General features: G+C 36.7%; 1 protein-coding gene across 7 annotated transcripts in view; it reads left to right on the top strand.

The window, feature by feature from the left end:
- Positions 1–22,361, top strand: part of Robo1 (roundabout guidance receptor 1) — a 1,243,546-nt gene that overhangs the window by 1,147,336 nt on the left and 73,849 nt on the right. For all 7 annotated transcript variants that reach the window (XM_045148277.1, XM_045148273.1, XM_045148276.1 and 4 more), the window contains 6 exons: positions 2,524–2,648; positions 6,032–6,203; positions 14,098–14,303; positions 15,625–15,706; positions 16,353–16,521; positions 16,609–16,775. In XM_045148277.1, the coding sequence (XP_045004212.1) occupies positions 2,524–2,648; positions 6,032–6,203; positions 14,098–14,303; positions 15,625–15,706; positions 16,353–16,521; positions 16,609–16,775 (921 nt within the window). The remainder of the gene's footprint in view (positions 1–2,523; positions 2,649–6,031; positions 6,204–14,097; positions 14,304–15,624; positions 15,707–16,352; positions 16,522–16,608; positions 16,776–22,361) is intronic.

Below are 22,361 nucleotides of genomic sequence, written 5' to 3'. Positions count from 1 at the left end.
CACACGCATGCATTTACCTAGAGGTGCATCATACTTCACATGCATGCAATTTCCTTAGAGGTGCATCATATTCCACATGCATCCATTTACTTACTTCATACTTCACATGCATGCATTTACCTAGAGTTACATCATACTTCACATGCATGCATTTACTTAGAGGTGCATCATATTTCTCATGCATGCAATTTACCTAGAGGTGCATCATACTTCACATGCATGCATTTACCTAGAGGTGCATCATACTTCACATGCATGCATTTATTTAGAGGTGCATCATATTTCACATCCGTGCAGGAGAGGATTGTTTTGGAAAGATTGCTTCACTTCGTTGCTGAATCTAACTTCAGACTTCTGCAGCCTGAAGTGATCTTCCTGCTTCAGCTGGGACTGGAAGTGTGTGCCACAAGACCAGTAGTTTAAAGATCTTTAAAGTTTTATGTCTAAGACATATCTTGTGGCTGATGTCACTGTTGATGTTGGCTTGAGAATTTGCCTACAAAACAGAGTAATTCGTTTCCAGGCAGATATCCTGTGTGGAAGGATTGCTTCAGGATAAATGTACTTAGTGTAAGGGTTTGTATTCCTTGTTCCCAAATAAGTCTTTGAGGTTTGAAGAGAACTGGCATTTTATAAAAGAAACATCATTTCTGGCACAAATTCTTAGGCATTCTCCTGAGATTCAGGAAAGAGACCACCCGAAGGTTTTACTTGACTAAGTGGTTTGAACATTTATATTTTCCTACTCAAATTTCCTCCGTATTGGAAAGTCATATTCTCCCACTCATCTAATTAATCATTTGGTTTTCTTTCATTGAAAGAAACCAAAACTCTAGTCTGGGTTTAGTTTATTATCGAGTCAGTACTTTGAATTTCGTAGTTTGATTTCTACATCAGTTATTTCAACTCTTAACTAAGGAACAGAGTACTCCTGTATGGATTGGCATGGGGAAAAATCCTCAGGCAATGAGGCATATGCCTATCATGATACCTGGGTAATGATAGTGTTTGCTAAATTCATGAGTAAGCCGCTCAATTACAATCACAGGTTTTTTAATTTTTTAAATTATAAGCTAGAACCTCAGTTTTACCAAATTGACCCTAAACAATGCCTCCTAACTTTGTATTTTCTTCCCTGTAACTTAGGGGGCATTTGAAAACATTTGATTTTTCAAGTTTCCTATAATTTTCTGGTCAAATGGCACAATTTCTACTAAGCCTCATTTTTTTTGTTTTACAAAAAGCAGAGAAGAAAGTACATTAATCTAGATGTTAGAAGTCTCCTTTGCTTTCTTCAGTTTTGTTATCATGCAGCTGTAGACAAGTCATTTTAGTTTTTTTTTTCCTTTTAAGTAGTTTCATATTTTACATGTGAGTAATGCACTTATTAAATGGCACTTATTTAATGTCCTTTCATGATCTAATTTTTGTGAGCAGAATGGGAACATTTGTGAGCATAATCTGAATATGATTTTTGATCCATATGTACACAAGGAAGTTATCTTAAGTCACCAACCTAAATAACTGAAAATATTCTTAAAGCAACAATTACAATAGTGGAAAGGCCTTAAAAAGTGGATTAGAAGAACTCTGTCCTATGTAAACTGTTAAATGTCTGGCTTTACATGGTTGCTCAATTTGAACTGACATGAGAGAGAAAAATAATTAGGTATTTCAGATAGCTGATAAGGAATGTATTTGAAAAGTGTAAATAGTATGTAAAAAAAGACAGTACATATTTGTTCTGTGGGCACAGAGACCTGCCCTAAAACAAGCTCCCCACCCCACCTCAGGGGTGACTCTATCAGCACACCTAATTTTCAGCTACCATTGCCCTCAGTGTAACTGACACAATTTTCTGACACTCTATTTACTGCTGGATGAAGTGGCCATTTAAGTCTGTATGAATCTAACAGTTTGGACAAAGCTGGCAGTATTTATAATGTCAGGATGAGCAGATGTTTCAAATTTGCCCTCATTTCCATATATATTCTATTTGAACGTGCCCTTGCCCATGTAAATGAAGGAGGCATGCAATTCCACTATTACTTTAAATTCACTTCTATTCAAATAATTGGACTGAAGATTTTAAATGGTGGTGATTTACATAGAGCTTTTGAGGTAAATTAAAGTAATTTTAGATCCTGCCTGTTATCAGGAGATCCTTGTGTGCATGATTAAAGTTCGCTCACCTTTAAGCAGCACTAAGTGAGAAAAGATAATATTTATTCATACAAATTTCAGGTGTGCTTTGACTATAAAGGGCCAAATTGTAGCTAAAGAGTTCTGTTGAATATGAGGGCTAATTTTAAAGGTCAAGTAATATGAGCTCTTCATAATACAGTTCCATTTCATTCTGTAATTATTTACTTAGATATGTAACTTCACGTGACAGGCATTGGCCCACTGTCACTATGGTGTATATGTTATGTAGAACATATAGGCATCACACAGGGTCACCTGGGAACTGAGGGCTGTCACTGGATGCTTCTGATACACTGTGTCTTCTTTCATCTCCTTTAGAGCCTCCACATTTTGTTGTGAAACCCCGTGACCAGGTTGTTGCCTTGGGAAGGACTGTGACCTTTCAGTGTGAAGCAACAGGAAACCCTCAACCAGCTATTTTTTGGAGGAGAGAAGGGAGTCAGGTACAACCTTTTACTCTAATTGTTTTAACCAGTAAATGTGGGCACCAGATATCTGAAAGGAATACCAATATATGGTGTGTAGTTATATATCTATCTCATGAAGAGAACTGAGAAATCCAAGTGCTCTTGAAATGTGTAGAAGAGAAAATGGTCTTTCTTGTAATGTTCAAAGCAATTTTGCATGTCTAGATATATTACATAGGTGGTATGTAGCAGCCACACTTTCACCATGTAAATGTCCGTTTTTTTCCTACTTCATCCACATCAAATAAAACCTTATTTTTGCTACAAAATTCAATTGCCATTTCTATTATTCAGTTATATAAAGTTACATACTAATAGATACACATATATTTGAAAGTGATACTGTTCAATATGATTTCTCTGAGAGCACAGAAGTCTGAAGTATCTTTTAATCCTCAAAGTATATCAAATTCTATTTAACATTAATACATATTAAATATATTTCAGTGTATTACAGTCTTTGAAACTGTCATATGTAAGCCTTACTTGCTATTTTCTAAACATTTCACAAGCTAGATTGTGATGCATACACTATGACAAAAATATAAGATGTATATTCTCTTTAAATTTGTTTGGCTTCAATTTAATAAAAAGATTTTACATATTTAAGATGTATTTTTATCCCATCAATTGGGCATCCCTTCTTCAGTAAGGTGAAATACTTGTTTCTTTATAGGATATGTTTAAAATGACTTTTTCCTGACTTGTTTTTCTGTTTCTTGACTTCACCTGTGAAGTTCAGTAGTCTTTCTTCTAATGTGCTTTTTTTTTTTTAATTTTTTTTTTGTTCATTTTTTATTTATTTATTTGAGAGCGACAGACATAGAGAGAAAGACAGATAGAGGGAGAGAGAGAGAATGGGCGCGCCAGGGCTTCCAGCCTCTGCAAACGAACTCCAGACGCGTGCGCCCCCTTGTGCATCTGGCTAACGTGGGACCTGGGGAACCGAGCCTCGAACCGGGGTCCTTAGGCTTCACAGGCAAGCGCTTAACCGCTAAGCCATCTCTCCAGCCCTCTAATGTGCTTTTATAAAGCTCTAGCAAGCATTTACTGATTGCTCTCAACATTGTCTTGTGGGTATTACCAACAAGTTCATTTCTGCTTTCACCTTCACTGACAGATATTAATTTGATTAGAGTATGTGGGCTCTCATTTGATTCTTGCTATCATGTTTAGTATTTATACATTCTACCTGGCTTTATTTGGACTCACACGACTAAGTTTGCTAACAAGTCAAAGATAAAAAAAAGAATAATAAAATATTTTAACAGACCAGGGAGATTTAGAAGTAGAAGATAGAAGAAAATTTTATATCAGAAATAGTGAACCAGTGGGAGTTCTTCTTAGTACTACAATGGTTTGATTGAATTAATTGAACTAGGCATCACATTTGATCTACTGATTCAAAGAATTTTTTGTAAAGATGTGTCATTGGAAATATATCCATGGAATAACAGTGAATCCTTTATAAAGTCATGGATGATAAAAAGGCATCAAAAGATTTAAAGGAAGCACATGACTCAGCTTTACCGCTCCTAGACATGCTCTTAACACCTCACGTCACACTGCAGAGAGAACCTGCCCTTCCATGTCCAGTGCTGCTCCATTCACAGTACCAAGAAAATGGAACCAACACAGATGTCCATACACACACGAGTGCATAAAATGAATAATGAATGTGTGATATGTGTCTACATTGGAATTTTATAGAGCCTTAAAGAAAAGTGAAATTGTGAAAATTGCAGGAAAACGGATGGCACTAAAAACTATTATTTTAAGTGATGCAACCCAAGTTCAGTAAGACAAATACCATGTGTTCTTCCTCGTGTGTGCATCCTAACTTCTATTTTTACATATGTATATTTTGCAGACGTAAGTGTGGCTATGTGTCATGAAGGTAGAAAGAGGCCCGCAAGAGGACTTAAAGGAGAGGGAAGGGAGGATAATTGAACCCATGTGACAAGAAAGTGGAAATTTTCAGAATACTAGGAATGGGAGTGTTCAAACATAAAAGAGCACAGAGAGATGGGGGAAAGGAAGAGGGAACTGTGGGCATGGAGAGATTAACAAACTAAATATGCATGAAAATGCCATTAGGAAACCTAGTATTGTATGTGCTGATTTAAAAAATAAACGATGTATGTTTAAGGAGATAGAAATGCTAATTGCCTTGAATTCATCATTTACATAGTATGCATATATTGATTCATCAACTGTATACCATAGCTATTCAGATTTATGAGGTTTCAACTAAAAATTAAAGATAATAAAGACTAGAAAAATCGTATTAAATATCATACTGAACTCTATTAGCTATATAATGAAAACATATTATTTAAAAGAAAAATACACTACACTAGGAAAAATTTTAGAGGTCATTAACATGTAGCATGAAATTATGCTAATCAAAGCAAAATAAGGGCCTAGAGAGATGGCATAGTGGTTAATGCACTTGCCTACAAGGCCTAAGGATCCAGGTTCAATTCCCCAGCACCCATGTAAGCCACATACACCTGGTGGTGCATGTGCCTGGAGTTTGTCTGAAGCGGCCAGAGGCCCCGATGTGCCCATTCAGTCTTTTTCTCTGTTTCTGTCTCTCTCTCAAATAAATACAATTTTTTTTTTTTTAAAAAAGGTATATCACTAAAAGAAGCAACCTTATTTGATCAGGAAAAGTCAATATTAGTTAGTACCTGAAACACAGTGGTATTACTCTGTATGATATCACTTCTAAGAAACATGTTCTTTTGATTTAATGCCATATGAATTTCAGAAATAATCCATTATGGGCATTCCTAACTTCTCACAGGAAACACAAGGTATAGAAATGCTAAGTGATTGGTGAATGTTTCTGAACAGTAGTGTGAGAGCTAATTGAAATGCTTATTGTGGTGTCTGAATGCTATCCCTGAACACAGTGTTAATGGTGATTCTGTATTGATAGTCTTCGAGTTTATGATGCTATATACATACATATGTGAAATAAGGCTTTTATCATATTTGGCTTAAATATGTATTTTTTACTCTAATGATACTTAATAATGTGCTTATATATCTAGTAATAATTCAAAATTGATGGTTATAAAATACATTTTAATGTAGAGAATTTATTTAAATGTTTATAGGATGCCATTTTGATATACATTATTAAACCCCATGTATGTTTAATAATATGTTCATATGTGTGCATATCAATATACATGGTTTTGTGATGAAAGAACATTTAGTTTATTTTTATGCATATGTATCTATATATGTTTAAACATAAATTTATAAATGATTATGTTACTATGCCAGGATTTTGGAAACTACCATTTAACCTATTTGTATTTTTTTTCTTTCCAAATTCTGGGTTTTAGAATCTGCTTTTCTCATATCAGCCACCACAGTCATCCAGCCGGTTTTCAGTGTCCCAGACTGGTGACCTCACTATTACTAATGTGCAGCGGTCTGATGTTGGTTACTATATTTGTCAAACTTTAAATGTGGCCGGAAGTATCATCACAAAAGCGTATTTGGAAGTTACTGATGGTAAAGTAAAGATTTATTTCAGAATATACAAATGTGTTTAAAAAGTCCAGTAAATGTAGGCATTTCCAAGTTTATGTTTTTCTTATCGCTAATTTGGTATAAAACTCAAGAGAATATTTATAAAATAGTAAGTCTAAAATTCGTTAGTAGAAATGCATCAAGTCATATTCTTAAAAACATAGCAGTTTTCCAAAAGTAAGTTTATACTGAATAGCTTTATATAGTGTTTTTTATGTTTTAGAACTATAAAATATGGAATAAAATGATATTGTGTAATCCAGTATAAATTCATGCTTCCTCTATTTCTTCTAATTTGAAAAGATCAAAATGAATTGACCACAAATCCAAAATATTATTACAAATAATGCTAATAAATGTTTTTTTCTGATAATCTAATTCATTATATTTATCAACCTCCCTAAACATGATAAATTACAGCTACATATATTATAAACATACAGTAACAGAAAATTTCCAACCTATTAGATACACAAGAGTATTCTTTTTGTGAAAATGGAAAAAGAAAAAAAAAGCTAAAAACACAGTAAAGATGGTTGTTGCTCCAAAAATTATTCATTTGAAAAGTTAATTTTTTTCTTATACTCTCAGTTCTAAATAGTAGACAAAAGGTCTTATGTCTTTCAAGGAGGAAGATGGAACTAGAAGGGGAGAGGAATAAATGGTACTTGCTAAATGCCTTCATGCTAATTAATTGTGTTGCCTTTGTTTGTTTGCTGTTATTTCTGATTTGAGATAGTGTCTAAAACTCTGAAGCCCTGTGGCCTAGTTAGTACCCAGGATTCTCTTGCTTCCCCCTCTGGAATACCAGAATTATAGACATGCACCAAGATGCGGGGCTTGGATTTTTTTTTTTAACTCTAGGAATGAATTAAATATTCCGGTTTCGTACTGAGGAGTCCCTTCTCATCCCTCCCTATCACTGCTTCCATTCTACAATCTTTCAAACTCGCCGTGTTGACTTTCTCACTTGTCGCTCCGCAGTCCTAACAGGCCCTAGGTGAAAGTGTAATAACCTACTAACGCCATCTCTCTTCCGTTACTTCCCCCAAATTAGATTTCCATGATGTTGCAAGAACTTTCTTTTTGTATAGACTTTTCTTTTATTCCAAAGTATGTAGCTGAAGTATAATATGTACTATCAGTAGAGTAAGTAAATACATGTGATGAATTGATTAATGAAGTGACCAATCTGCTACATGCAGAATGTTTCCTATACCATAGACGGCTTCTGCTCATCCCAGAAAGCCTCTCTTTGGTAGAGACTTTCAGCAGCATTTATGAGTTTTACCTATCCACATACCTCAGCTAGATGAAATCAAAGAACAGGTAGTTTTATGTGTAAAACATACTGTATTTAACAAAATGGCAGTGAAATTCATTTATGTGAATTTAATTAATTTACTCTTTGTAGTGCTGTATAGTAAGTATCCCATTGCATAAGCAGGCCACACCTTATCAATAGACTATCTTATAGATAGATATTGTTCAGTTAGAATTTTGATTAGTAAATCTAAATATTACTATACATATCTGTTGGTGGTGGACACAATGATCTCAGTTCACCTTTGGTGAACATAAGTACTTATTTTTCTTCTTTTTACTTTTTACTTTTTCTAGATGTGATTTTTCATCACATACATGAGTTCTAAATACCTCTTTCCTTTCATTCTGCTTATGAGTTCAAGTATTAAGAAATTAATTTTAATAAATTATAGTTTCATCTTTCTTACATACATCGTGATTGAGTCCACAAGTGTTCTTTTTTTAGAAGCCTTGGGGTTTGTACCTTTGACATTGATGTTTTTGGTCCATCATGAATTAGTTTTTGTGTATGCTGTAAGTCAGGGATTCGAGAAAAAATTTTATTTTGTTGAATAATTGGTCTAGCATCACTTATTGAAAGCTCTATGCTTTCCTCATTTAACGAGAGTGGCATTTTATTGTGATTCAAATAGACATGGATTCATGGACAATTTGTGGTTTCTATTCCATTAGAGATCTGCTCCTTCTACTTCGTATTGTCTTAGTTACTGAAGATATTTTTTAAAGATTTGTTTGATACATATAACAGGCTAGACTCTTTTATCCCCTCGCTCTGGATGCCATTTCCCTGGGGGCCTCCTCAGTGGGGTATGGTAGTCGGCCCAGGGCAAGAAGACCTTGGTCTGTTCCTGTGGGGTAGCAGGGTGAGAGGGGCAGGCCTCAGGGTCTTCCTACTTACTCTGTGCCTCTTACAGTCTTTCTGCCCCCTTTCTTGCAGTGTTCCCTGAGCCATGTCAGGCCTGTTGGTAGTCTGATTTAGTGTTGAGATCTCTGTAGCCTCTGGATTTCTGCTTTGATATATTTTGTTTGATCACTGTATCTGTCACTGTCACCCTGGAACTGGTTGTCAGGATAGCAGTAAGAGCAGTGTTCATGTCACCTCTTCCTCTGCAATTTCTCCTGGGCCCTGGCAGATGTGGAGGAGATGGCTGTCTGCTATCTTTTTGTCTGATCAGTGATCTTGGCTCTTCTCCATTTTCTCTGCCATCTGTAAAATACAACAGATTGTCCAGCCAAGAGTGAGAGCATCTTGAGTTAAAGGGGGCTTATTTGTGAGATTTTGTTGTTGTTGTTGTTGTTGTGCAAGCTCAGTCTTCCCCAGATAGCAGTGGGGGTTTCTCTCTGGGATCTGTGTTTCCCGACCATGGGATTCTGACTTAGTTTCCAGTACCAAATCTGTGTTCTCTCCCACTGAGCTGCCTCATGTCCAAGCAGAGAACAGTTGGTGACCCGCAGAGGCTGTATGCCACTGTTGCACAAGTGTGTGCTTCTTGTCCAGCTGGTTGATTTTGTAGTGGTCAGGGTCTCCTGCTTATTCGTGCTGGTGGTGACTGTTGTCCTCCCGTGGCTCCCATAGGGCTGTCCAGCACTATGAGGGCTGGTCAGGAGAGAGCTAGTTTCCATTTCAGTATGAGCATGGTATTCCAAAGTCCTGTGACCACAGCCCATAGCATCTTCAGCAATTGAGTCTTACCTTTTCTCTCTGGCAGGTAATCAAGTGTACTGTAAGTTTTTAAGAAGCCATAAAACTTGGTAGTGTTAATGTGCTTTTTTTTTGTTTTTGTTTTTTGCCTTGTTTTAGTTGAGCTGTTGTAAATCCTCTACACTCCTTGTACATTTAAAAAGCAGCTTGTGGAAAATCTATGTAAACACACGTATCCTAAACATATATAAATTTTTATTTTGATTCTGTTCAATGAGTAAGTTAGAGAGAACTAGCTTCTAACTAATCTAAATTTTACAGTTCGGGTTAATATATATTTCACACATGTATCTCTCAATTTATTTAGATTTTATTCAGTTTCATTCATTAAGGCTTGTTATTTTCAGAATAAACATTATTGTATATATTTTCTAGAGTTTTAAATAAGATGTTTTATATTTTTAATGTAATTAATCATGTTTGTTTAAATTTCATCAAAATTGTTTGGACCTAATTATATAATTGATTTATGCATTTCAATCTTGTATCAAGCAACTTTGATAAATTTTGGCATGAATTCTAGTAGCTTTTAGATGATTATCCTGAAACTTTTATGTACAAGATATATCAGCTAAAAGTAGACAGTCTTATTTCTCCCTCAATATTTATACCTTTTATATTTCTTTCTTGTCCTGCATTGTCTGTGACTTCCAGCACAATCAGAACAATTGTGAGAGTAGACACATTTTGGTTGATTTATGCTTCAACAAAGTGAAAACATTTAATCTTTCACCAAGTTTATTTGTCACCTAAGATTTTTGTAGATATCATTGAATTTTAAGCAAATCCAGACAGCTTTTAAGGAATATTAACTGTATTATTATAAATTGATATTAATATTCTAATATTTAGAGTATTAGCTCCATATAAATTTAGAATTCTAGGATCTTTGGTGGCGTAGATTTCCCAGAAAACTATTTATAGCCATTAACTGTGTTTTACCGCTCAGCTCGGAACACCATGCTGTTCGCGTGTTTAATGACACTGTGCTTGAATGCCTTCGCGGTGTATTAAGACTTCTGCACATGATGCTTCTACTTAGTTGAAATTTTGGTTGATTCTAGGAATATTCCTTAGCTCTCCCAGTTGGAATTCTGTGCTCCCATTCCAGCCATGTGTTTATTCTGCACTTTTCTATATTCGTTTTATTTTCCTTTATTCAATACAACCTGAGTTCCATGAGATTGGGGCTTTTATCTGTTTTGTCAAGTTAAATATTTGCCCAGTTTCCACCCAGGGTCCAACATGATAAATGCACAATAGATAGTTTTTGAATGTCTGGTAGAAACAACAAAGGAAGGAATGGCTAGCTCTTGGTTAAGTAAGAATTCAAAACTAGGGCTGCCTCAGTCAAAAGTTCAGTATCTTATCTCTGTGCGGGATATATACAAGAAAGGCATGTCCTGGTTCCAGCGATTAACAATGACCTAACATGCTTTTATGGTACCTTATGTACCTAATAGCCAGTAAATTCTAATTGTGAAGACCAACTAATGTAAAGTAGAATATAGAATCATCACTACCACATCATAAAACAACTTGTACATAGGTATATTTAAAATAAAACTATGCTGAAGTATTGCCAAGTGTCTCTGTAATAATATAATCAAAAGCAAAGATTTCTGTCAAAGATTGTGATAAGATGTGACTTAATGTGCCTCACTTGTATTTCTAAGATCAGGCCATGTGCAAAAGTTTTACTAAAATTTTAAAAGTCCTACATTTGTGAAGGTAAGAGTGATTCCTCCTAGCCAGTTTATTGCCAGCGCTAAATATCTAATTTCACCTGTGGCTTCATCAGGCTTTTGAGGTGTTTATGTACCTGTTGTTGCTGTACTCTATTTCTGTTTTCTTATCTTGATCTTAGAGTTTATTTATATTATTTAAACATTTATAATCATGGACTTGTCCTTCATTAGTAGGGCTCTGACTTGGTTTCTTAGCACTGTCAATATTTTCATATTACTGAGCCTATCAGAAACAATGCTAGTAGGTAGAACGCGTTCTCAACACTATTTGACTTCAGCTTCTAGCCCTTTGGTATTGTCATTAAACACAATAAAAGCCAAGGAAGAATAAAACATGAGGCCCAGAAATAGCAGCTGTCTCAGTGGCATTGCCTCTCTGTTGCTGTGGTTTACCCCTAATCACATTTGACTCGGGAATCTACATTGATGCCACAATTTATTTGTACATGCCCAGTTTCTTTATTACTAAAAAGTAAGAAAATAAAATAAAAATAAATAAAAAATAAAGTTAATGATTATTGAAAGGCAGATAAAATTTCAAATTACCCATATTCATCTCTGATAAACTAGATATGGGGTACAAACATTGTTGTCATTTACTAAGAAAAGAGGAGATTCTTCAGTAACTACTTAAGTTAGACAAGGACTTGAACTTTCAGAGGGTTAGTTCCCTGATTCCTTAAAAAGAATGATAATATTTCATACCCCAACTCTTTGATTTGCAACATATAATAATTGAAAGAACTTTTCAATTAAAAATCAATTTAAATATACTTTCTATTCTAAATCATTCTCACAATTCAATGTAAAACATTGGACTATAATTTGAAATAAATTCTAAATTTATATTTGACTTATAAATGCACTACATTTGCTGAAACATATATATGTGTGTGTGTATATATATATGTATGTATATATATATGCACATATACTTGAGCATTTCATTAGTGTTTTATTCTAATAGATGGGAACATCATGGTTTTGTTTTCTCTATGTAAAAATATAAAATTGCTTTGATGTAGTCTTGCATTTTCAGCTCTGATGTACATATTTGTTTATCTCAGACAAGAGTAAGTGATACTGTCATAGTACATATGAATAACTAGCTTTTTGCAATTATACAAGCACTTTCATGTCTATTACATCACTTAAGTCTCCACAGCAGTCTCCTGAGCTAGTTTGAACAAGTATTATGATCCTAATTTTATAGATTTAAATAAAACCCTGAGGATTAGAGAATTTAATGAACTTGCCCAAAGGCACATGGAGATGATGGGACTAGCTTTTTCCTGCTTTAATGTTGCTAAATACATGGTGGAAATCTTGCAGAAGTAAATGACGGAGCACCACCAGCATCAGTACAGTGAGTTAGGGCCAAATATGCGTCATACCAAATATAGCATGTAAAACAGCTCCAAATAATAGAAAATTCAATAGATCCCTGTCACTGGATTGTTTGTAAATATAACAAGACTCCTAAATGTAAACCATGCCATTACTGGACTTGATGATAATAAATTATACTGAAGCACTCTTGGTAATTTAATTAGTGTCTGAAAATACATATTCATTCAGATAATCAGTGAAGCACATGTGGTCTAATAAACCCTCAATGCAATAAAATCTGCTCAGACTTTTTAACATACATGCGATGCAGAGCTGGCAATTTTATTTATTTATTTATTTTTGCATAAACCTCAACAAATAATGTAGAGATTTTTACAATTCTAAGCAAATGAATTATTGGCTTACATTTTTCCAGCCATTTATTATCTGGAACACTCCTGCCAACTTTAAAATTCTAAATTTCTGATACACCCAGTACTATTAGCAAATTTCACACTATAAGGATGTCATCACCGAGATTGGAGGAAATGCACAGTTGCTGATTTCCCTTCGTTTCCTTCATTTTTTTTATTTGAATGCATAAAACTAATAATTATTGCAGGATAAATGAGGAACAAATTGGAGTGTGACTCCAGCTGGTGAAAGTCTCTGGTGCATAAAACTTTGAACATGACATCCAGATTTGCAAATTATTGCATCCAAAATTGCGTTACTCTGGTAACCAGATTCCTGTCATGAGGCAACTTCTTAGTCTTCTCTTGTGTTTGCATCTCTTCTTAAACCTGAGATCCAAAGTGGCAGAGCTTAATACTTCCTTGAAATTCTGGAATTTTGTCCTTCTATTTTTAGTCATATAAATAATTTCCTGGATTTTCATAAGTTATCTCAGTGAGGAAATGGAAATTTTTTAAAGTTCTTGTTCCACTGTATACGTGCTAAGATATTTCCTAAAGTAATGACTGTGTCAGACAAAGTTTTCAGGTGTTATATATTTTAGATAATAAATTTATTTACATATATAAAAATGTTTTTGAGTGGCAATTTTCATAGTACATTAAAATTATAAAGATAGAATGTTGGCTGAAGTGTTTTTGTCATTCCCATTAATTCCAGTGTGGACAAAGTAATTTCCACATTTGTACTGCACTATTACTTATCTTTTTATATTAGACTACCAATAAGGCATTTGTGTAATTTTCCAGTTTCTTTGAATTCATTATAGTTTGATATGTTCACCAATGTACATATACATTTTTCCATGTATATATTTAATGGAAAAATCCAAGATAACATGATTTGTCAAACATACTGGCAAAATACCATACTTACTTTGGTTGGACACTAAATAACTATGAAAGAGCAGGTTGGTTTTGGTGCATTTATTGCATGGGACAAATGTTTCCATTTGTTGTGCTTTTTCATGTTTATAGTATCCCATTCACAGTGTATATTTTCTTCTGTATCCACAGCCCTTTTCCCATTTCAAAGCCTTTAGCTCAGTCCTTTGACGATGCTGCAGGCTCCCTTGGTGTTTGGTAACTTGAAAGGATTACATTGTATCTCATTTTAATATTCAGAATCAGTACATCATATAACTGCACTCTGAATAATGCATGTCTCCTACTTTAATTACTTGTTTAATTATCTTTAGGGTTTTTTTTTTCAAAGCCTACAGCAACTGCGGTTGCTTGCATGATTAGAAAATTGCTTCCAGTTGTAGATATCTATTTCCTGTTGTTTCCTTTGGCAGTGATTGCAGACCGGCCTCCCCCAGTCATTCGACAAGGTCCTGTGAATCAGACTGTAGCAGTGGATGGCACTTTAGTCCTCAGCTGTGTGGCCACAGGCAGTCCAGTGCCCACAATTCTGTGGAGAAAGGATGGAGTCCTGGTTTCAACCCAAGATTCTCGAATCAAACAGCTGGAGAGTGGTGTGCTGCAGATCAGATATGCTAAGGTAACTTGAAAAGATACTCTGGACTTCCATTTTTGTTCCATTTTGTTTTGATCTGAAGGAACTAGTGTTGAATTGTCATCAACTTAATGAAACCCTGAGTAAAAGAATTAATACATTTTAATGTGATGCATTATTTGTTCAGACATCTCCATTATGTATGTTTGAGGTGGTTTGTCTCACAACATTGCCCATGGCAAGATATTTAAGGTTCTGTGAAGGGAAAATAAAGCTTCCAAAGACATTAAGGAAAGTGGGTAGACATTTGGGGCAAGGCAGTTTGGGGGTTAACATCCTAGTACTGGCTTCATGCAGACATGCCATTGAGCATTTTCAATGATATTTTTCAGTTTCATTTTGTGTGCAGTGTACTTGGACAGTTATCTCTTTTGTATTTGGTTCAGCATTTTGCAATTACAGAATCCTATACTTGCAAATAAAACCTATAAAGCAATGCACAAACCAGGTGTACATTTCAAATTACATTGCTAAGTAATGAAAAGCCTACAGATTTCTGGAAACAATTTAGTGTTGTTCCTTCCCAGGACATCCCATCTCATACCTATTCTTTCAGGCCTGTGTTGTTTTGATTTTGCTTTTTCAATTTAGGTCAAGATCAGACAAGCTTTAGAGCCATATGAAATAATAAATAGACAGTAATGAACATGAATTTCAGTTGCTTTATTGTGTTTTGTGGATGGCATCTTTGGAGTTGTAGCTCAGCGTCATAGTTGATGTGTACGCCCCAGGTTGATGTACTATACTGCTCTGTGAAAGCTATTGAGATGTCTTCACTCTTGTGACAGCCAGAACAAAATACCACAGTTCTTGCTTTATTGTGTTACCTTAAGAGTTGTTCGATTAAACAAAGGTAGATGACGTTACTATGCTACTAGGGAGCTTGGTGCTGAGTGAGCAGCCTGGGTTTCTGTGTTGTATTCATTCCAGGAATGGCATGGTTTATACTTCTGTAACTACCTTAAGCTTCAGGGTTTTTTTAATGGTGAAAAACAGTAAATGTCTTAAGATGATATTGTAGGAATTGCTTTTGTCCCTAACTTTTGACCCTAGTCCTAATGTGTTAATGAAGATAAGATTTTTTTTTATTTTATAATTAGTCATATAAAAGCTTTTTATTTATGCCTTTATGCAATATTTTTCCATCACATTCAATAAGAATATATTCAATTAAGGCAGAGTTCCTGGTTAGCAGGTTGTAATGTAGTTATCCATATTCATAGGCCATGCACAAGCCTGTAATTGCTTTTCCAGGCCACTAAGCTCTTGATTGGTGCAAATATTTATTTTCCGTCTGCCTTCACAGCTGGGTGACACTGGTCGGTACACCTGCATCGCATCAGCCCCCAGCGGCGAGGCAACATGGAGTGCTTACATTGAAGTCCAAGGTACATTCTTCAATTTTTTTGAAGAGTTACATTTATTTATTTATTTATTTATTTATTTATTTATTTATTTATTTAGAGACAGGAGAGAGAGAGAAAGAAGGATGGGGGGAGGGCTGGGGAGAGAGAGAGAGAAAGAAAGAAAATGGGCACGCAGTGGCCTCTAACCACTGCAAACGAACACCAGATGCATGCACCACCACGTACATCTGGCTTACGTGGGACCTGGAGAATTGAACCTGGGTCCTTAGGTTTCACAGGCATGTGCCTTAACTGCTAAGTCATTTCTCCAGCCCAGTACATTCTTCCTTAAAAAAAATAATATTTTGCAAACAGAGAATGGGAAAGAGGGGAAATGGGCACACCAGGGCCTATTGCCACTGCAAACAAACTCAAGATGCATGTGCCACTTTGTGCATCTGGCATTATGTGGATATTAGGGAATCAGACCCAGACAATCAGGGTTTGCAAACAAGTGCCTTTAACTGATGAGCCGTGTACCCAGCTCTTAAGCTTCATTCTTATCTTTCTTATTTCTGATAAACAAAATCACTGCCGTTGTCCCTGAGAAGGCACCTTAGTGTTCTATATGCATTATATGATTATTTGTATAAAATTCATTATTTTGTTTTTATCCCCTACTTGTTAGAATTTGGAGTTCCAGTTCAACCTCCACGACCCACTGACCCAAATTTAATCCCCAGTGCCCCATCAAAGCCAGAAGTTACAGATGTCAGCAAAAATACTGTTACATTATCATGGCAGCCAAACTTGAACTCAGGAGCGACACCAACATCTTATATTATAGAAGCCTTCAGGTATAATAAGGGAGATGTCTCTTACTTGTTTTTTTTTTTTTATTCATTATTAGAGGCTCATATTCTTACTTTTGTTTCTATCCTTAGCCATTCATCTGGTAGCAGCTGGCAGAATGTGGCTGAAAATGTAAAAACAGAAACATTTGCTATTAAAGGACTCAAGCCTAATGCAATCTACCTTTTCCTAGTGAGAGCAGCTAATGCCTATGGGATTAGTGACCCGAGCCAGATATCAGATCCCGTAAAAACACAAGGTAAATATTGATGTACTTAGCATTGCAGCCCCTACTTCTCCTTACATGTTATAATTATATTGGCACATCATCTGTATTACATGTACAGTTCATTTTGTTGCTCATTTTTTTTTTATTAGTTATGGACATACTCAGTATACGAACAGCACATTGGTACCATCCTTGTCCTCATTTCTGCCCCCCCCCCCAAAAGGACTCTCCTTGTTGGGGATGCCATTTATCCCCATGGGGATTGTGGATCATGCATTGTGGGGGCAACCATCAGTTATGGGGAAGAGGCAATGTCTTTGTGCATAATGTCCCAACTTGTGGTTCTAACAATCTTTCCATCCCCTCTTCTGCAAATCTCCCTGAGTCATGTTGGGTTCATTTTAGGTCTAATTCAGTGATGGGCTCTGATTCTCCGCTTTGGTAGGTGTTGCGTGTCCTCTGTGTCTATCTCCTTCGCCCTTGTGCTGATATCAGGTTCACCGAGAAAGCAGCACTCTTGCTCATTTCCCCAAGTCCTCTATGGGCCCTGGTGAAGTGCAATGGGTCATTTATCTCCTCAGGTCCTGCTTCCATCTGAAAAAGAGATGCAGATTCTCCAATGGAGAGTGAAGTCAGCACAGGTTAAATGGGATAACCATTGTTAGTTTAGAGAGTCTTTAATGGGTGTAGGCCCTCTTGTTGTTGCTCAGAGTTTTTTTAATGCACAAATACAGTGTCTACAATTTTTATTATTTTTTCTTCTGAGATATTAGAGATTGATAACAGATAGAAGTGCTTCTCATCAAATCACAAAGCCAGGGAAACAAAAATCTTACATAAATATTTCTATATTCTTTCAATTTTGTGAGTTTTAACTGTAGTTTCATGTGAGCACAATATCTTAATCATATTATAGTTGTATTTAAAATTGGGCAAACTGTATTGGTATTTGAATTCAATAGTATAACCCCCAGGATCAATTTTCAGGTTTACTACCATAATCAAGTAATATCCTTTTGAAATTACACAGAGACCCTTGGAGGGTTTTTGTTGTTGTTGTTTGTTTTTTTTAATCCGTCTTTGTTGTCAACCTCCTACAAAGTATGGACAACATCCCTCAAATCTTCATGTATTTTTTGCCTTTCATTCTCAATTAAGTGAGCCACAGTATGAAATTTTTAAGTGGAAAAGGTTCTAGGCTGGATGTATTGGCACATGCCTTTAATCCCAGCACTAAGGAGACAAAGATTGGAGGATTACAGTGAGTCTACATAGTGAGTTCCAGGTCAGCCTGGACTAGAGTGAGACCCTACCTCACCCCCCCCAAAAATCTATATTTTGCTGAAAGCTAGGTGGAATTAAATTTTAAAATGGTCATGTTTAAAGCCAAGTCTAAGGCATTTAAATCAGAACTATTATTCACTTTGAGTATTTTTGTTTGACACATTGCTTTTCATTTTTTTGTGAAAAGAGATTGTTGAATTTTGGACAGCTCTTGCCCACCCTCTTGCTCATTTGATTATTCTAATGCTCAAATTTATATTATACTGTATTGAAAAATATCTGTGTATTTGAATCAAACTTAAACCTTTAAAAATGTTTTATTTATTTAAAAGGGAGAGAGAGAAAGAATGGGTGCACCAGGGCCTCCTGCCAATGCAGAAAACTCCAGATGCATGCACCATTTTATGCATCTGGCTTGAAATGCCTACTGGGGGATTGAACAAGGACCACAGGCTTTCCAAGATAGCACCTTTAGCCACTGAGCCAGCAGTCCAGTCCAACTTTAACTTTTTAAACCTAGTATCAATGTAATTAAAATGTATGTGTTCTAGAATTATTAAAGAGAGGTAATGTGAGAGGACAATGATTAGAAATATTATTTCCCCATAAACAAGAAGAGTCATTTGTCTACCTTGAGTACCATTTCCAAGGAAAAACTGTAAGTTAGTTACATCCAATAAAACAAGTTGTGGACAAGAAGAGTGAAACAACTTTCTTCCCTGTTTGCGAGGGGGCTGCCATCTAGGTTGCACACTCCGCTCTTCCTAGTGAATACCGCAGCAGTCCTTTCAGAATTCACCGAGAAAGCGAGCTGAGCTGTAGAACATGTCCACGTCTGTCTACCGCTACCTGAATTCAACACACCCAAATGCCTGCATTTGCTCTTATGAGTCATTTCATCAGGAGCCTGCCTCGAGGCACTTTGAGGTTTCTGATATTAGATATGCATTTGTAAAGAATGTAGAAACTATGATAGCTGTGGAATGAATTTTAATTTTTGTCCCCAACACAAGAGTCTTTATCCAATTGACTCTAACTGAAAGTATCACCACATAGCATTGGCTTTGTACTATGCACCCTCATTGGTAATCAAGAAAATGATTCTTGTTTTATGTGACTATCAAGTTTTGTTTGTCATTAATTTAACCAGCTTCCTTCTTTATATGCATAGCTAGTGGAAACCTGAGTGAAATGAATCCAAGTCTACCAGAAGATAGGCTACTTAAGTCAACAAGCATACCACTTTGAGAGCCTTTTTGGAGGTTCTAGCAGAGGAGCATAGCTGCTTTTCTACCCTCTACGGAAGATTGGTCCTCCTCTATTCGGGGAAGTTAGTCCTCTTTGACTGAGCACTCAGCTTAGGGAAGAATGCATATGGAGTGAAGGAGGACCTAGCCAGCCAGGTCAGCCCAGTCAACCCTGGTGATCAATGGGGAGATAGGTGTCACAGCAAGATTGCGCTCACATCCACCATTTTGAAATCTGAGGTATTTTGAACTCATCTGTTCTATCCCCTAGCTAGGCGGCCTTGAGAAGTGGGTCGGTCCTGATGAAGATCAGACTCCTTGAGTATAAAACCAGACTAAACAACCCACTTCTCCAGACACAGATTCTTAGCTCATTACTGATAGACCATGCATGAGGATGGAAGATGGACCTTTTTTGTCATGTGTCATAGAAGACGTGTGCTTCTTTTGGTATCTGGACTAAAAATGCAGAAAGTTTATAAAATTTTCAGCTATCGTAGCTCGAAGACAGACAACTAGTGAACCAAAGGAGAGAGTCAGTTAAATGTATCTTGACAGATTGGAATGATGAGCCAGCACTAACAAGATTAAAATTACTCAAGCAAATTAAAAAATCTGGTACTTCAATTGTGGCCTTCAAATTAACTATAAAAGGGAAAATGGAAAGACCAGGCTTAAAGGGAGTGTATATATGTGGGAAACTTAGCGTTTGAAGTGAGTGACGACACCTATGTGAACCCACTGAATGGTGTGCTTGCCAAAAGAACAAAGGCCATTTTTGCTAGGATTACCAGAATCGGATCTGGATCAAGTCATCTTTCCCTCTTTACTTCGAACTGCTCAGATGATGAGTAAAGTAATAATGTGTTTTCCTTAATCACTATATTTTCCAATTGACTAGACTTTGAGAAAAATATTTTATTATATTTTTGGAAGGATATTGAGGATCAGACCCAGGGCCTCACCCTCATACCTGCTAGAGTTTTGCCATGGAGTTGTACCCCATACCTGACAGTGAAGATTTTGGGGGAGAGAATCATGAGGTTAATTGGTAGAGCTAATTAAAATGATGCAACTCATATGATAATAAAGGAAATTTAAGACTCTTACATGGTTAGGCCCAAACAGAAAAGTGGCAGGAGATGACATCCTTCACTTTACCCTTTTAGAAGCCTGCTTTGTGGACCGTAAACAATCAAGGAGTCGAAGGAATCAAGGAACCTTTCATTGATTATTCTTGCCTGCCGGCAAGATGCAGCCGTCCCAGATGAGGGCCATGGTCATAGCATGAGCCTGTGCAAAAACCTGAAAACATGTGGTAGGGTACGGGATGTATCGTCTACAGAGGAAAAGCCAGTCTTGGAGAGAATTTAGGAAATGGATTCATAAAAAGACAAAGCACAATTTCTATAACCATTTGGAAAATGTTTGCCATAGTGTCTTTCCAATACCTGTGATTGAGCTGGGTTCATGCCTGAGATAGATACAGAGTGCAGGCTCACTTGACAGGAGTTAGTAGGCGTCGGTCACAGTGGGAATAAGTACCACACTGAGTAGTGCAAGGAAGGCAGACTGAGTGGCTGGGGGCCACTCAGTGCTATTCTGCGTCCCTGTGTCTTGCCCTTGTGTCCTTGGTGCACTGGAGAGCAGAAAGAAAAGGTGTGCCCAAGTTGGCCAGGGAGAGGACAGTCAAGTGCGTGTGCCTGTCAGTCAGGAGAATGGGCAGACACCCTGTTGGCTAGTAGCAGCCAAAAATATGGGTAAGATGGGATCAAGGATTGGGTATAATTATAATTTTAGATTCACCTATCAGCTCTTCCCTTTGCCTTGGTTCCCTGACGAGTCTTGTTAAAAATTCATGCTTGGGCTGGTGAGATGACTTAGCCATTAAGGCTTGCCTGGGAAACCTAAGGACCCAGGTTTGATTTCCCCGTGCACATGTAATCCAGATGCACAAGGTGGCGCATGTGTCTGGAGTTCATCGGCAGTGGCTGGAGACCCTGAAGTGCTCATTCTCTCTCTGCCCCCCCCCCACCGCCTTTCTCTCAAATTAAATAAAAAGGTAGAAAAATAAATAAAGTCCTTTAAAAACATCATTCTCGGGATGGAGAAATGGCTTAGTGGTTAAGACGTTTGCCTGTGAAGCCAAAGGACCCAGGTTCAATTCCCCAGGACCCACATAAGTCAGATGCTCAAGTGGGCACATGCATCTGGAGTTCATATGCAATGGCTAGAGGCTCTGGCATGCCCATTCCCCCCGTCTCTCTTTCTCTCTCTTCTATGTCTCTATCTCTGATTGCAAATAAATAAATAAAATTTTTAAAAATTCAGGCTTTTTCTTTCTATCCAGTAATTGTTTTGGAAAAATAAGAGTCACATCTTTATTTTTTATGGCCTCATTACAAATCTAAAATATCTGTGCCAAAATGCAATATTCTGAGGATAGTTCTGCCATCACAAAACTTCTGAATTCTCTTCTGTCCTCTGTCTTATGTTCCCATTGACTACTGTAAAGAAGCAGCACACCTGTGTTTAGAAACCCTCCTTAGAAGCAGGCAGCTTTCACTGCGGTCAAACAACTGCTCTTTGTCAGAAAAAAATAAGTCCAACAGAAATGACACCATCAACAGTTGAATTCTTGCTTCGTTTATGGTCTCCTTCCTAGCAATTTAGTGTTTCCTAGATTGAGAAGTTTATTAAACCTTCCTTAATATAATATAATAGTAATCCAGGCCATCATCGGTTAAATTGATGGCAAGTGCTTTTTCTTATGGAGCTAATCAGATTCATTTTATCTTACCTTAATGTCATGTATCCCATCTCGTAGCTATTTACTTGTCATCTGCCTTTCTTGGGAGAGAGCCGGGGTCATCTTACATGATGGAGAGGGTTCAACTGCTTTCCCGTCTCCTAGTTTTCAGGCTTTTCGCCGCCCATACTCTGCTGCAATTCACTTCGCTCCCTCTTGCAGAGTTAGAGTCACCTCAGAAGGGGCTTCAACCTCCGCACCCCCCACCTCAGCAGGAAATGTATTGGGAGCTCTTAATCATCACCTCCTGCCCTGCTTGGCTCTCTGCTTCTCGCC

Source organism: Jaculus jaculus, chromosome 4 (genome assembly GCF_020740685.1).
Source record: "Jaculus jaculus isolate mJacJac1 chromosome 4, mJacJac1.mat.Y.cur, whole genome shotgun sequence".
NCBI classification, from domain to species: Eukaryota; Metazoa; Chordata; class Mammalia; order Rodentia; family Dipodidae; genus Jaculus; species Jaculus jaculus.
This window is presented reverse-complemented; position numbering and strand designations above follow the sequence as displayed.